Below are 17,195 nucleotides of genomic sequence, written 5' to 3' on the forward strand. Positions count from 1 at the left end.
ATTTTTTTTTTTTTTGAGCAGCAAATCATAATATTAGAATGATTTCTAAAGGATCGAGTGACTGGAGTAATTATGCTAATTCAGCTTTGAAATCACAGGAATAAATTACATTTTGAAATATATTCAAATAGAAAACAGTAATTTTAAATAGTAAAAATATTTCATCTTTTTACTGTTTTTGCTGTACTTTGGATCAAATAAATGCAGGCTTGGTGAGTAGAAGATACATTAAAATTTTTGACTGGTGGTAAATATATTTATATATTTTTTTCAGTTAATGTTTATTTTAACAACAAAATGCTTTTGATGGTTTTATATTTTGTTTTTGTTCCACTCAGTTCCACTGCACGTGATGTTTACTTGTTGCCTGTTGAGTGAAATATGATTTTGGTCAGAAAAGTAAAGGAATAGTGTAGTTCTGTGACCTGTTTTTGAATGAATTTTACATTTACTATCCCACACTCCCCACCATGTTTGCCCACCCTCCATCACCTACACATGGGGTTGTGCTCTCTGGCCTAGAAAATAGCATGTGCCGTCACTTGAGAAATCGCCTTTACAAACCTGTTCAAATGACTTCTGTGAGCCGCAGGCTTTGGAAATGGAGAACTATTAGAAGTCCAGGCTGATAGTCTGCTGGCTGCTTCTGTACGAGGATCCTTCAAAACTAATTAAGAGTGACACAGGGGCATTGAGAGGCTTCATGAAACACCAGAGGAATTGGCAGGCAGAGGAATGACTGACACGGCGCAGGTCGTTTCTGGAGACAGAGCACCATGTGAGCTCTGTGTGTGCGTGCGCTCCGCTATCGGATCATGCGGCAACAGTAATTCAGATTTTATTGCAATCCGTAGCTCTGTTTGGGTGGGCGGAAGGAAACGGATCAGGAATAAGGCAACGAGACCAAAAACACACAAGCTCTGACCCAAAAGCTAGAGAAAATCTAAACAGAATTTAATAGCAAGGATTCAGAACGAATGAATATACAGAGAAAAAGTCATGCCTATCATCTTAATCTTTAATCTATAATATAGTAATTTATTTAAGTACATTATTTATTTATTGTGACCCTGGACCACAAAGCCAGTCTTAAGTAGCATGGGTATATTTGTAGCAATAGCCAAAAACACATTGCATGGGTCAAAATTATACATTTTTCTTTTATGCCAAAAATCATTAGGATATTAAGTAAAGATCATGTGCCATGAAGATATTTTGTACATTTCCTACCGTAAATATATCAAAAATTCATTTTTAATTAGTAATATGCACTTCATTTGGACAACTTTCTCAATATTTAGATTTTTTTTTTTTTTTGTACCCTCAGATTTTAGATCTTCTTAAATGTACCTACTGTAGTAATAACATATAATTACATGCATCTAACCCTAAACTAAAGCCTATAGTAATAAGTGCATGTAGTTTATAAATATTAAATATGTATTGCGCTGCAACAAGAAAACTTTAAAATATAGTTTAACCATATTCACTTATATAATTAGATTATTAGTTGTCTCATTTCATAGCCTGTTTCACCTTGAAATCCATTGCATTATAGAATGTGAGGTTTGCGAACATCGTCTCATTTTTTAACAAATATATAGTATAAAAAAACATTCTTTCACATTTTTGCATTGCATTTGTAATGCAGTTATTTAAGTTGCAGGTAATTAGTTGTGTGTAATTATACATAATGTATTACTCTAAGTACACTTAGTGTGAGGACACCAAAATGAAATCTGTAATTATTAATTATTAGTATTTCTAAGTTAAGTTAATGATTATATTTTGATGAAAGATTATTAAGACAAATATTATTTTTATCTTCTGGCTGTATATATATGCAGTTTAAAAATAAATAAAAGAATTTGATATTTGTTTGTTTGTTGCATATATGTGACCCTGGACCACAAAACCAGCCATAAACACGGGTATATTTGTAGTAATAGCCAAAAATACATTGTATGAGTCAAAATTATTGATTTTCTTTTATGCCAAAATTCATTAGGATATTAAGTAAAAATATTGTACAAAAAATTTTTGATTAGTAATATGCATTGCTAAGAACTTCATCTGGACAACTTTAAATGCAACTTTCTCAATATTTTGATCTCAGCTAAATATTGCCCTATCCTAACAAACCATACATAAAAAAAGGGCCCTTATGACTGGTTTTGTGGTACATGGTCACATATGTGACCTTGGACCACAAAACCAGTCTTAAGTCGCTGGGGTATATTTGTAGCAATAACCAAAAATACATTGTATGGGTCAAAATTATAGATTTTTCTTTTATGCCAAAAATCATTAGGAAATTAAGTAAAGATCATGTTCCATTAAGATTTTTTGTAAAATTCCTACTATAAATATATCAAAACGTAATTTTTGATTAGTAATATGCATTGTTAAGAACTTCATTTGGACAACTTTAAAGGTGATTTTCTCAGTATTTAGATTCCAGATTCCAGATTTTCAAATAGATGTATCTCGGCCAAATATTGTCCTTTCCTTACAAACCATACATCAATAGAAAGCTTATTTATTGAGCTTTCATATGTTGTATACATCTCAGTTTTGTAAAATTTTACCTTATGACTGGTTTTGTGGTCCAGGGTCACATATTATTGTGTCATTATAATACAACATTGGCAAACCATGTTACAGCAATGCATCTGTGAGCGAGTGTATACTTCAGTTGTTTTCCTCACGTTACAGCTCAGATCTTGTGTAAAAGCATACAACTGGATACCTGCAGGGTTATTTGGCTCTGTCTCTGAAATGCATTAAGGAAAAGTATAATGCAGACTTTAAATACAGTTCTGTGTGCTACAATCGTCTGTTTAATTCAGACCTCAAGAGCACTCGAGGAACTTCTGTGTAATCGACATGTGATGAAGTGCTCAGTGTGACGGCGTTCATTCACACAGTCATACGTGCTCGACCTCTTTATGTTCAGAAATTCAATGCACTCTGCTGTGATTTTTGTTTTAATTATTCATCTGGCTTATATATGGCTGATTCTATTCCAACCCCACTGGGAAATGTTTTAAAACCCTTTGAGATTTGATGTAACCTCTATTTGGCAGGAATTTTCCATTGTTATTCTAACTTTAAGGCCTTAGGGGGGTCATGTCATGAGGAATCAAATTTACATTGATTGATAGAGTTTGATGTATTTTACTGTAACTTTTAAAGCTCTAAACCTCCTGCCCAGATCTAGAGTAGCTGTGAAAATGACTGAACTTTAAACAAATTGACTTTCGCTGTTAACACGCCTACGTTGGAGTTTTTCTTAAAGGTACAGTACAATTAAAAGGCCAGAAATAGTCATCAAGTCAAGAAGTCATATCTAAAATGGACATTTTTATGGTAAAGTATAATCATTTTACTCTAATGGCAATGTATAGGTCCTTTTCTATGCGATTAAATTGAAATAACTGAACATAAATATAATAAAAATGCTCATTTTAGAAGAAAATATCAGATGGCACTTAGATGCTTTTACATCTGAGCTCTTCAAATATTGACTAATAATTAATGAAGTGTAATAAATAAATCAAATTTTATTTCAAAGACATGATCTCTTATGCCACCACAGATATTAAAATATTTATTGATATTCTTGTCAAACACCATTTCTATTGCTTTTATTAAAAAAAAGAAATTGTTTTTAAGAAGTCAGTGTTATTACTGTTAACTAAATTAGTTAAAAAAACAGTTTCTGGCACAAAGAAAAATGCTACCTTTTTAACAAAAAAAAAAATATATATATATATATTATTTTTTTTTTAATGAATAAAATTGATTTACAAAAAAAATTATGATATGATATATGATGATATAAAGTGTGTTTATTTTAAAAACATGATCTATAGTGATCTTAAAACTTCAATAAATAAAATATGGTTACACTTTACTTAAATTCTTCATGTATACTGCATTATAAAGGGTTTATAAAGGGTATAATGCATTATAACTGTAACTGCATATATACACTGTGGTTACAGTTATTCATGAGATTGTACAATGTATTAGGTGCATTAAAAGACATCATTAATGCATTAAAATGACCTTTATATTGCATTATATATACAGTATAAAGGCTTTAAGTGTTACTTAAAATGTTTATGTTTGAATGTAAAAATAAGTTGAACTTAATTTCCATTAAACTGGCTTAAACCTGGCTGAACCTTGTACAACTCATAAAATAAAGTTAAAACATGCTTAACTTATTTTTATGAGGTAATGTCAGTTTTTCTATTGTTTTTTTTTTTTCAAACAAAATTATTAATTATTTATCAAGAAATCAGGGTTATTGTAGTCAACTAAAACTAAAAAAAAAAAAAAAAAAAAATGATAATTTACATAAAACTACTGCACTTTAACAAGCAGCAAAAAAACAATTTTAATATTTTATTTTATTTATTTATTTATTTTCAAAAAATTATCTAGGGTAGAAAATATTTTTGCACCTAATTTCTGACACTTTTATTGATGGATTTGATATCGATATTGTGAAATTAAATAAATAAATACATTTATTCCAGCACAATTATTTGTTGTTTTCACATTTATTTAAATATTAAATTACAAATAAAAGCAGTATACTATTTCTCATAATTATGACTTTATATCTCATAATTCGAAATTAATTTCTCATAAATGATTTTAAATCTCAATTCAAAATGCATTTCTTATGACTTCATATATCTTATTTTTGACTTTTTTCTAATTTACTTTTTTTTTTTTTTTTTTTTTTTACTAATTTACTACTTAATTTACTAATTTCTCATTTTCATTTAGTTTGTTTTGATGCTCTAAAATAAAACTCAAACAGAACAAAAGCACAGCACAAAATTACTAAAAACTGAACTAAAATTAAAATGAAACACGGCGACTGTGAAGTCTCTCTGGTTCAGTGACTGTGTTTTTAAAGTTCTGTCTGGGTCCTGGGGGTTTATGGGAGTATTAAGATCTAACAGCGTAAGCCACTGATATGTGGTGTTTCTGCCAGAGCCGGCGGTCATAATACAGCACAGACGCTCGGATCGATGCATTATATTCCCGCCGAGTGGAAGATGATGGCAAATAGCATCAGAGCTGTCACGTATTCTATAGCTGTCCCCGAAAAAGCGGACGTTTAAAGCCGAAGTTTCTGAGAAGTCCAAAGTTTGGTGATTACATATAATGAGCAGTGTTTCCTCTGACTGGTGTCAACGGGAAGGTTGTTAGTCTGAAGTGATTTCTTTGATCTAGAGGCAAATTAACGCTGAGTAATATGTAGCTTTTAGTGGAAAACCTCCAATCTGTGCCAGACCGCTTTGGATCGATATCCGCGGAGACACTCTCAGGTGATTACCTGCAATTTCTGACCTTAGAAACACATTCAGTGCTTGAGGTGCTCTGTGCTGTCTGTGTGTAAGGATGATATATTGCCCTCCAAAGGCAAAGCGCAGTAACTACGCCAACACTGAAACTGAGAAAAATGCCTTTAAAATGTTTACACCAGCGATTCAAACATGTTGACACTCTCGTTTCTCTGAAACGGGGCACAATTGAACCAGGAGACTTTGCCAGTTGTCACAAAGTCAAACTCAATCTTGACCAAATGTGTAGTTACTGCTCTTTGCCTTTGGAGGGCAGTATACACATATATCAAAATGTAGAAATTAAATGATATGTATTTTATAAATGATCAACAGCAAAAACTGTTAAAATGTGAAATAATATTACAATAAAAAAAAAACATTTTCTGTTTAAATACATTAAAAAAATTAATTAAGTTGACTTGAGAAAGCCAATGCACTGATCTACTATCTAAATATTAATATTATTATTATTATTATTGCTAACCATGGTAACAACATGCTAGTAACTTGTTAGTCATGTTAGCAACATGCTAATCATGCTAGAATCTTGCTTGAAACATGCTAGTAACTTGTTAATCATGTTAGCAACATGCTAATCGTGCTAGAATCATGCTAGTAACTTGCTAATCATGTTAGCAACATGTTTATCATGCTAGAATCATGCTAGAAACATGCTAGTAACTTGTTAATCATGTTAGCAACATGCTAATCGTGCTAGAAGAATCATGCTAGAAACATGCTAGTAACTTGCTAATCATGTTAGCAACATGCTAATCGTGCTAGAATCGTGCTAATAACTTGCTAATCATGTTAGCAACATGCTAATCGTGCTAGAATCATGCTAGTAACTTGTTAATCGTGTTAGCAACATGCTAATCGTGCTAGAATCATGCTAGAAACATGCTAGTAACTTGCTAATCATGTTAGCAACATGCTAATCGTGCTAGAATCATGCTAGAAACATGCTAGTAACTTGCTAATCATGTTAGCAACATGCTAATCATGCTAGAATCATGCTAGAAACATGTTAGTAACTTGTTAATCATGTTAGCAACGTGCTAATCGTGTTAGAAGAATCATGCTAGAAACATGCTAGTAACTTGCTAATCATGTTAACAACATGCTAATCGTGCTAGAATCGTGCTAGTAACTTACTAATCATATTAGCAACATGCTAATCGTGCTAGAATCATGCTAGTAACTTGTTAATCGTGTTAGCAACATGCTAATCATGCTAGAATCATGCTAGAAACATGCTAGTAACTTGCTAATCATGTTAGCAACATGCTAATCGTGTTAGAATCATGCTAGAAACATGTTAATAACTTGTTAATCATGTTAGCAACATGCTAATCATGCTAGAATCATGCTAGAAACATGCTAGTAACTTGCTAATCATGTTAGCAACATGCTAATCATGCTAGAATCATGCTAGAAACATGCTAGTAACTTTGCTAATCATGTTAGCAACATGCTAATCGTGCTAGAATCATGTTAGAATCATGCTAGAAACATGCTAGTAACTTGTTAATCGTGTTAGCAACATGCTAATCATGTTAGAAACATGCTAGTAACTTGTTAATAATGTTATCAACATGCTAATCGGGCTAGAATCATGCTAGTAACTTGCTAATCATGTTAGCAACATGCTAATCGTGCTAGAATCATGCTAGTAACTTGCTAATCGTGCTAGAATCATGCTAGAAACATGTTAGTAACTTGTTAATCATATTAGCAACATGCTAATCGTGCTAGAATCATGTTAGTAACTTATTAATCATGTTATATCCATGTTAGTAACATGCTAATAACTTGCTAATAATTCTATAATCATGCTAGTATCATGCTAATCATATTAGTAACATGCTATTTACTTGTTAATCATGTTAGAATTACATTAGCAACATGCTAATTATTTTAAAAACATGTTACCAACATGCTAATCATGTTATATTCATGTTATCAACATGCTAGTAACATGCTAATCATGCTAGAAACATGCTAGTAACATATATTTATGTTAGTATGCTAGTAAATTTTATATTCATGCTAAAATCATGCTAGCAACATGCTATTTACTTGTTAATCATGCTAGAATTATGTTAGCAAATGCTAATTATGCTAGAAACATGCTATCAACATGTTAATCATGCTATTTTCGTGTTAGCAACATGCTAGTAACATGCTAATCATGCTAGAAACATGTTAGTAACATGCTAATCATGCTACATCCATGTTATTAACATGCTAATCATGTTAGAAACATGCTTGTAAAATGCTAATCATGCTATATCCATGTTAGTAACATGCTAATCATGTTAGAATCATGTTAGCAAAAGCCTAATCATGGTAGATTCATGCTAGTAAACTTGCTAATCATGGTAGAAAACTGTTAAACATGTTACAAAAATGTTAATAATGTTAAAATCATTCTAGTAACTTGCTAATCATGCTTGCAACATATTAGTAACTTGGTAATAATTCTACAAACATGCTAGTAACTTGTTAATTATGCTAGAAACGTGTTAGCAACATGCTAGCAACATGGTCGTAACATGCTAGAATCATGCTAGTAACTTGTTAATCATGCTAAAACATGCTAACAGCATGCTAATAACATGCTAGTAATGCTAGTAACTTGCTAACCATGCTAGTAACCTGCAAATAATGCTAACAACATGCAAGTAATATGCTTATATCATGCTAAAAACATGCTGATCATGTTAGAAACATGCTAGTAACATGTTAAACATGCAAGAAAACCTAGTAGTAACTTGCTAATCATGCTAATGACAGGGTAGTAACTTGTTAATCAAGCTAGAACTGTGCTAGTAACTTGTGAATAATGTTAACAACATGCTCGTAACATGCTAATCATGCTAACAACATTGTAACCAGCCTATAAAAATGCAAGCAACAAGCTAATAATGCTAAAACATGTTAAAAACTTGTTAAATCACGTAAGCAATGTGCTAAATCATGCCAGCAACATCATCTTTCATACTTGTACAACTGCTTCAGGCTAGGCTTTCTCAAGTTTGTTGTCAAACTAGTTTATTTCTGTGATGCAAAGCTGCATTTTTAACATCATTACTCCATTCTTTAGTGTAAAAATATGCTGTTTTATTATTGTTATTTTATATCTTTACCTGCTATATTATGCCTTATCTAGTGTGTATTGAACATTTGGCAGCTCATATTGTATGCTCCAGCTTGTTTCTGTTGGCTCTGTAAATGTCACCAAGCATCTACTCCAGTGGATAGTCTCGAAAACCACACTGATCTCCGCTCTGAATACGTTAGCACACTCGCCAGTGCCATCCAGTCCAGTCCCGTTATGGTTCAGTGGTCGGCTGGAGCTGCTCTCTGACCGATGCTTTTTCATTACGCTTCTACATTAGCACACTTACTATTATCTGTCTCTGGTTTCACTCTGCGTGTCTCGCCATCTGCTAGCAGTCGTTCTCTGTGATTCTTACCCCCTGCTGGAGACAAAGATACACATGAGTGCTTAGCCTTTGAGGATTCTTCTTCTGTTCGCCTGTGTGTGTGTGTGTGTGTGTGTGTGTGTGTGTGTGTGTGTGTGTGTGTGTGTGTGTGTGTGTGTGTGTGTGTGTTCACAGGACTGAGTGTGTTGTGTGTGCTCATGTCTGTTAATTGAGTAAGAGCTTTCATTTTTTAAATTCTAATTAAGGAAAGTTGTAAATCTGTCTCTGAGTGTGAGCATGTGTCCTTATCAGCCACTAATTATGCTTTCAGCATCGGAGAAGTCTTGATGTGTGTGTGTGTGTGTGTGTGTGTGTGTGTGTGCGTGCGTGTGTGCGTGCGTGCGTGCGTGCGTGCGTGCGTGCGTGCGTGCGTGCGTGTGTGTGTACCTGGTATTCATCACGTTGCGGGGACCAAATGTCCCCACAAGGATAGTAATACCAGTAGATTTTGACCTTGTGGGGACATTTCTCAGGTCCCCATGAGGAAACAGGCTTATAAATCATGCACAATGAGTTTTTTTGATGAAGTAAAAGTGTGCACAATCTCCTGTGAGGGCTAGGTTTAGGTGTAGGGTAGGTGTAGGGCGATAGAAAGTACGGTTTGTACAGTATAAAAACCATTACGCCTATGGAATGTCCCCATAAAACATGTAAACCCAACATGTGTGTGTGTGTGTGTGTGTGTGTGTGGAGGTCTTAGAGATTCTGTGAATCCTTATCAAACTCAAGAAGCCTGGTGAATAGCAAAAACACAACGTAGTGTAAAAATGATTTTTCAAAGTTCAATAAATAAAAGATTATTGGAGTTCCTTTTGCAAGGAAATGCTATTTCAGTCTTTCTATTTTAAAATGTCACACTTAAAAGTTACTTGCCATTTCCTTGTAATTATTTGTGAAATTTACTAGCAATTTCCGAGCCAAAATTGTTTCCGCATCACATTTTTGTTTTTTGATTTGAGCATCAATTTCTTTTCTTTTTTTTCTTTTTTTTTCTTTTATTATGCACATAATCAAAAATTGACCTTGGGAAAAATATTTTTGCTCCTAATTTCTGACACTTTTATTGATGGATTTAAAATGTTTTGAAATAAGTCCATTTTTGTATTACAGCACAATTATTTGTCATTTTCACATTTGAATTATAATGAATTAAAGGCAGTATAAGAAATGCTACTGACTTTATTTTTATAATCATCTTTGTCTCATAATTTTTTAGTTTATTTCTCATAAATTAATTTATATCTCATAATTCCAGCTTTATTTATTATAATTCTGTTTAAATCTCATAATTCCAAATTTATTCCTTATAATTATGACTTCACATAATTTTGTCTCATAATCACAACTTTATTTCTCCTTTTATTTAATTTTAACTTTATGTTCATAATTCCACATTTTTTTCTGATAATTATTATTTCTCACAGTTATGACTTTCTATCTCATAATTTCAACTTTATTTCTAATAATTAGACTTTATAACTCATAATTCTGATTTTATTTTTCATAATTTTTTTGTATCTCATAATTCCAAATTTGTTTTCCATAAATGACTTTATATCTCATAATTCTAACTTTATTTATTTTCATAATTCTCTTTAAATCTCATAATTCAAAATGTATTTCTTATAATTATGACTTCATATATCAGAATTTTGACTTTATATCTCATAATCTTAACCTTATTTCTTACAGTTGCCTTTATAATTACACATTTATTCTTGTAATTTTATCTCATAATACAACTTTATTTCTCATTTTATTTGATTTTTATATCTTATAATTCCAAATGTTTTTTTCCCAGATAATTGATTATTTCTCATGATTGTGACTTTATATCTCTCAATTCTGATATTATTTTTCATATTTTATTTGCATCTCATAATTTCAAATGTATTTCTCATGATTATAACTTTATACCTCATAATTCCAACTTTTTAAAATCACAATTCTCTTTAAATGTATCATTCAAAATGTATTTCTTATAAATATGACTTTATATATCATAATTTTGACTATTTTTAATAATTGATTTTATTTTGACTTTTCAAGATCCCAACCTTACAGTATTTCCTACAGTTGTCTTTATATTATATCACATCACAATTACACATTGATTCTCAGAATTAGGATTTTATCTCATAATTGCAACTTTAATTATCATTTTATTTCATTTTGACTTTATATTTTATAATTCCAAAGGCATTTATCTTATAATTCCAATTTTCTTTTTCATTATTGACTTAAAATTTGAAATGTTTTTTCTTCTTATAATTATGACAAGTTTGATTTAAAAAAATCTTTCACATACAATAATGTTTTTTTTATCACTTTTTATGTATTTATTTAGACATGCACTTAATTGTCATGAAAATAATGTCACAATGCATGCATTTATTTATTTATTTATTGTAATGCAACATCTTAGTTTTGTCATTTGTCATGTGAAAAATGTTCCTGGCATGTTTTGTCAACTCATGTTAAATGTCATTGTTTTTGTTGTTATTATTACATTTGTTAAATATTAACTATATGATATCAATCTGTATGATACTTCACATTGGCATCAAAATGTTTTTTTTTGTTTTGTTTTTTTTTTGATGACTTTATTGTAACTTGTATATTTGCTAGGCCTTACAGAAGCCACTGTTACATTTCTGAAGGTTTTAAATTGTGCAAAAGATCCAGAAACTGCCTAGAGAGATGTCAAGCTCTAAAGAAAGGAACTGCATACAAATCGAACCTTTCTCTGACTTACCTTGACTCTGCCTCTCTCTCTCTCTGTTCCCATGTGATGTGTGTTGCTTTCAGATGTACATCCAGACCACCACCCTCACCATCTCCCTCAGCCTCAGTGCGTCTGTGTCTCTGGGGATGCTGTACATGCCCAAAGTTTACATCATCATCTTCCACCCGGAGCAGAACGTGCCCAAGCGCAAGCGCAGCTTCAAAGCGATCGTCACTGCCGCCACCATGTCAGGAAAACTAGTACAGAAGGGGAGCGACCGGCCCAACGGGGAAGTGAAGACCGAGCTTTGTGAGAGCATGGAGACCAACAGTGAGTCCTTCACTCATGTAGACCAAAATACTGCAAATCCCATTAGTGATTTTTAGTATTTTTCACAGTTTTAAGGTGAGAATGCCACCTACTTAGAGCTAGTTAATATGTTAATATGAAGTTGTGTTTAAAAAGACAAAAAATGCATATGCTTTAAAGCCTATATAACGTTATTTCGTTAGTTATCTTTCACATCTGATTCACTAATACCGTCAAAAACATACAAGGATTACATATAAATACAGTTGGTTGTTTAAAATGAAAGTTAACAGTTGAGAGAAAAATGGATGCGTGCCTGTATATTAGATGCGTGCAGCTCTTAAAGCGACAGAACTAAACATGCTGTCGATTGAACTTCCGCATAACGATACACCAGCTCGTAAACTTCTGCTGAAGCTCATTTTATATGTGCTACATATAGGTGGACACTCTTGAGAATCCTCTACCGCCTCATTCTTATCAGAAACTGAGAAAAATAATAATTGCAACATTGTAAATTATGATAGCGGCAAGAACATTCAGTTTTATGTTATTTAACAAAATATAATTGAAATGCCGAGTAATATTTTAAAGCCTTTATTATTTTTTAACTCCACAACTGTGCAATAAAATTCACTTCAAAGATTCACTTTTCATTCATAAAGACGGCATGGAAAACATCTCTTTTCGAAACAATGTCTTTTTAAGAAAATGTCATGAAATAACCAGAAGATGGCAGCAGAGGATCAATCATTGGCTGCAGCCCTAGTTTTTTCAAGATGTCTTGCTTTTCAATTTATTATAAAATCACTAGTATATTAAATTGTAGTACTTTTACCGCACTGAAGTATATAGTATAGAAAGTGCAGAAGTGTTCATATTTTTTAATAACAAAGATAAAATAATGACAGAGATTTTTGTCTTCGCCTACTTTGGTCTAAACATCTGCCACTCTTTTTATTTTAGATTGTGTTACCATGTAAGGCTTTGGTTTTAAAATAGGGAAATTAGTTTGGCTGTACTGCTCAGACAACTTGCAAAATAGTAAAACCAACATGACAAAGAATCATGATAAAACCGTGAAAAAATTCATTAATTTGCACAAAAAAGGTGTAAATTTAGTCTGATTTTTAAATATATTTTTTTTGCTTTGAATCGAATGCTATGAATCATCTCAGAGCCAGCTGGTTTTAAAAAAAAATGAATAGGAAATATGCTTTAATAACCAAAGGCTGTTGCGGTCACTTTTGCACTCTATCTCTGCTCTGTTAGTGTCACATCTTTTCCTCCAGATGTGTACTAAATGTTCCAGTATGTAGAACATCTGTTTAGCACAAAATAGTAGACTTAACCAAACGCAAGCCTTGAAGACCAAAAGTTTCCCGCTGAGATGTTTGCCAGAGGTAGACAGGCAAAATAAAGTGTGACATCAATGTTCGCGGTTTGATTAGCACATCCGACTAGCTGCGTTATTTGCCAGCTTGATACATTTTCGGGCTCTTTTTTTTTCTTCTCAAAAGTGCTGGATTATGTGGTGTTGAAAATTTAATCACTCAGAAGTGATCCAAAGCTTCGAGGGGAAGTAAGCCCATTTTAAGTCATCAAGCCAATTATTTTGTTCTGTGCTGCAGGTGATGCTTTGCCTTATGAAACATTAAAGCGCAACTCGTGCATCAGTATCAAGACCACCCCAAACATTTGCTGACTGAATTAGACAAGTTTGTGCTTAATTCTTGGCCACTGTGAGACTTTCATTTAGAAAAGAGATGAGAAGAAAGGTTTTGGAGAAGGAAACAGAAATGCGGCTAGCCAGTAGTGGTTGGAGTTTTTGATTATTAGTGACTCTTATAAATCTGTTCACCAAAAAGATTTGTTCTGTAACCCTATAGACAGGTTTCATTTTTACGCCATCTGTTTTAAGAACACCTAGCTAACATTTCTATTACAGTATAAAAACATTATTTGTAAATATTCTTTAAACATTCAAAATGTAAAGATTTTAAAATGAGGGAACATTCCGTTTTATCTTTTTGAAAACATTATGGAACCTTCACTTTTGAATTTTCTCTGAACATTCTGAAACAGCTTTCATTTAAAAAAAAAAAAAAAACGTTGAACATTTCAGGAAAATATATTCAATGAAAAATTTAAAAATATTATTTTTTTTGGTAACATTTTGAAAACATTGTTAAATGCCAGATAACTTTGGACAAATGTGACCCTAGACCACAAAACCAGTCATAAGGGTACATTTTTTAAAACTGAGATTTTTGTATTACCTAAAAGCTGAATAAATAAGCTTTCCGTTGATTTATGGTTTGTTAGGACAATATTTGGTCGAAATAAAACAATTTTTAAAACAAATTTTTGGACTAACAATCTGAGGGTGCAAAAAAAAATCTAAATACTGAGAAAACTGCCTTTAAAATTGTCTAAATGAAGTTCTTAGCAATGCATATTACTAATCAAAAACTAATTTTGACAAAATATCTTCATGGAACATAATCATTCCTTAATGTTCGAATGATTTTTGGCATAAAAGAAAAATCTATAATTTTGGCTATTGCTAGAAATATACCCATGCTACTTAAGATGCGTTTTGTGGTCCAGGGTCACATATGTTCTACTAATGTTTGGAAGAAATTTTATTTGTAACTTTGAGAGAACGTTAAAGTTAAAGTTCTGTTTAAAGAGTGTTTATTAAGGGATATTTCACCCAAAGATGAAAACTCTTTAATTACTCACACTCATGTCGTTACAAAAGCAGGGATGCCCAACCCTGTTCATGGAGATCTACCTTCCTGCAGAGTGCAGCTCCAACTCTGATCAAACACAGCTGAACCAACTTATTAGGATTTATAGGAGCACTTGATAATTACAGACAGGTGTGTTCGATCAGGGTTGGAACTGAACTCTGGAGGAAGGGTACCCCGGTTCTAAGGCATCGCTGTGAAGAACCTTTTAAAGCGCCTTTATTTTAAAGAGTGAAGGCCCAGAAATGTAGTAAGGACATTGTTAAAGTAGTCCATTTGACATCAATAGTTCAACCATAATGTTATGAAGCTATGAGAAAACAAAAATAATGACTTTATTCAACAATTTATTCAGGAGAGTACCATGATGCATGCATGTAGTTCCATTGCTGTTTATGCAGGGTCAGAAAGCTCTTGAATTTAATTAAAAATATCTTAATTATTTTCATCTTTGGGTGAACTATTCCTTTAAATGGAGAGACTAGTGAAGATTTGCTTAAAAACACTGATTCGTTCAAGAAAACATCAAACCAAAAATGTATATTCTGGGGAAAATTGCAATGTTTTCTGACCTTAGATGCATTTAAACCTGTTTTAGGTTTTAAAAAACCATATGTGACCCTGGACCACAAAACCAGTCTTAAGTCGCTGGGGTATATTTGTAGCAATAGCCAAAAATACATAGTATGGGTCAAAATTATTGATATTTCTTTTATGCCAAAAATCAATAGGAAATTAAGTAAAGATCATGTTCCATGAAGATTTTTTGTAAAATACCTACTATAAATATATCAAAATGTAATTTTTGATTAGTAATATGCATTGTTAAGAACTTAATTTGGACAACTTTAAAGGTGATTTTCTCAGTATTTTGATTTTTTTGCACCCTCAGATTCCAGATTTTCAAATAGATGTATCTCGGCCAAATATTGTCCTATCCTAACAAACCATACATCAATTAGTGAGCTTTCATATGATGTATATATCTCAGTTGATATATACTGCTCTTTAATAATGACCTGCTCTTTAATGGCATTGATGTTCCATGAAGAGTGTTTAACATCTATGGTACCTTTTTTATTGTGCATAGTGGTAAAGGGTTCTTTAAAACTTCACACTTCTGTGTTTTCAAAATGGTGTTGTCTTTACAGAAGTACTTCTATAGAATTGCTGCAAAAACCCCGTTTGGAAGATTTTTATGTGCAGTGATCGTAAAATGATGCTTGAGTAAAACACTTGACTTGCACAGGTACTGCACATGCAGTCGAGTGAGAGCGGATGAGATTCTCTAATGTGTTTTCCTCTCCAGCAGCATCTTCCACCAAGACGACATATGTCAGCTACAGCAATCATGCCATCTGAAGAGCCACGCTCTCTGTGGGCGGAGCCGAGGGCGGGGCCCTGTCTGAAGCAGGACGTCTGTCATGTGACATGCGCTGACGGCCAAATGGACCTGGAATGGGCATCTGAGCATGAGAATTTTATATCGTTCTGCATCAATCTAAAACCTGCAGCTTCCTGGGACATGAAAGGACTTACGGGACCTTCCAGTGAGACTGCTATCCTGCGTTCAAGAGCTACCGATCCTGCCATGAACACACGTGAACACGCACACACTCACAAAACTGAAGGTGCAGGCTTGCAGTCATACGAAAAAAAAAACCTTTCCACAAATAATCGTGTAAACATTCTGCAGATGGAGACCTTCACGGTAAAACTTTGGAAATGTGGTTGTAAAAAAAAAAGAGAAAATATATGAAAACTACCAGAGTCAAACTATGTTTGTTGTTATTGTATTTTTGTGGTCGTGCAGATTTTTTCATTCTTGTCCCACTTTGTCAGAAACCTGCATTCTGAGATGACGTGTCTTGTATTGGCTGACTGAACCGTAACCGCAGGGTTGTGAAGCTGTAAAATGCCATGGTTGAAGCATGCTAGTTTTTATACCAAAAAAATGAAGAAGATTTATTTATAATAAAGGAATGTTTTGCAAATGTATAGCGTTGTTAGATGTGTATTTGACAGTGAGATTTGTTTTTCATTTCAGCGTCGCTCTCATTCATATTCAGTCACCACCAGAGGCCAAAACTCAAATTCTTTTTTGAGGCTCTGTATCCCATATAAACCCAGTTCGTCTGGGAATTTTTAAGGTTCATATTGGGCTCTATTATTGGAGAAAGATATCTCTTGTTTACAGTGTTTCTAATGAAAGTCTCTAGTGCAAGGCATTAACACAGTCATGGAAAACCTGAAAATATCAGGCAATTGGGATTTGAGGGCAGATAAAAAAAATCCTAAAAAGCTATTTTCTAGAAAAAAAATTTAGATTAAAAATTGCTAGTAAATATCGCAGTCAGTCACAAAGAAATTGCCATTGACTTTCTTTGTTTCTGGAGTCAGAAAATCACTTTTACAGTTTTTTTTTATCTGCCATAAATGGTTATTTGTGCAATTCCTGTAAAATTTATTTTTCATCCAGAGATTATGAACAACTTGAGAAGTCATGTAAATTCATTAGCCAAAGGTTGCATGATCCCTTACAAAGATAAAC

General features: G+C 32.8%; 1 protein-coding gene across 1 annotated transcript in view; it reads left to right on the forward strand.

Annotated features, from left to right (window-relative positions):
* The window catches only part of LOC141333457 (metabotropic glutamate receptor 8-like), a 275,377-nt gene extending 258,735 nt beyond the window's left edge, over positions 1-16,642 (forward strand). The window contains exons 10-11 of the mRNA XM_073838473.1: positions 11,666-11,912; positions 15,954-16,642. Coding sequence (XP_073694574.1) covers positions 11,666-11,912; positions 15,954-16,006 — 300 coding nt within the window. The 3' untranslated portion in view covers positions 16,007-16,642. The remainder of the gene's footprint in view (positions 1-11,665; positions 11,913-15,953) is intronic.
* Positions 16,643-17,195: the final 553 nt, after the last annotated feature.

This window comes from Garra rufa, chromosome 4, assembly GCF_049309525.1.
Source record: "Garra rufa chromosome 4, GarRuf1.0, whole genome shotgun sequence".
Classification (NCBI taxonomy): domain Eukaryota; kingdom Metazoa; phylum Chordata; class Actinopteri; order Cypriniformes; family Cyprinidae; genus Garra; species Garra rufa.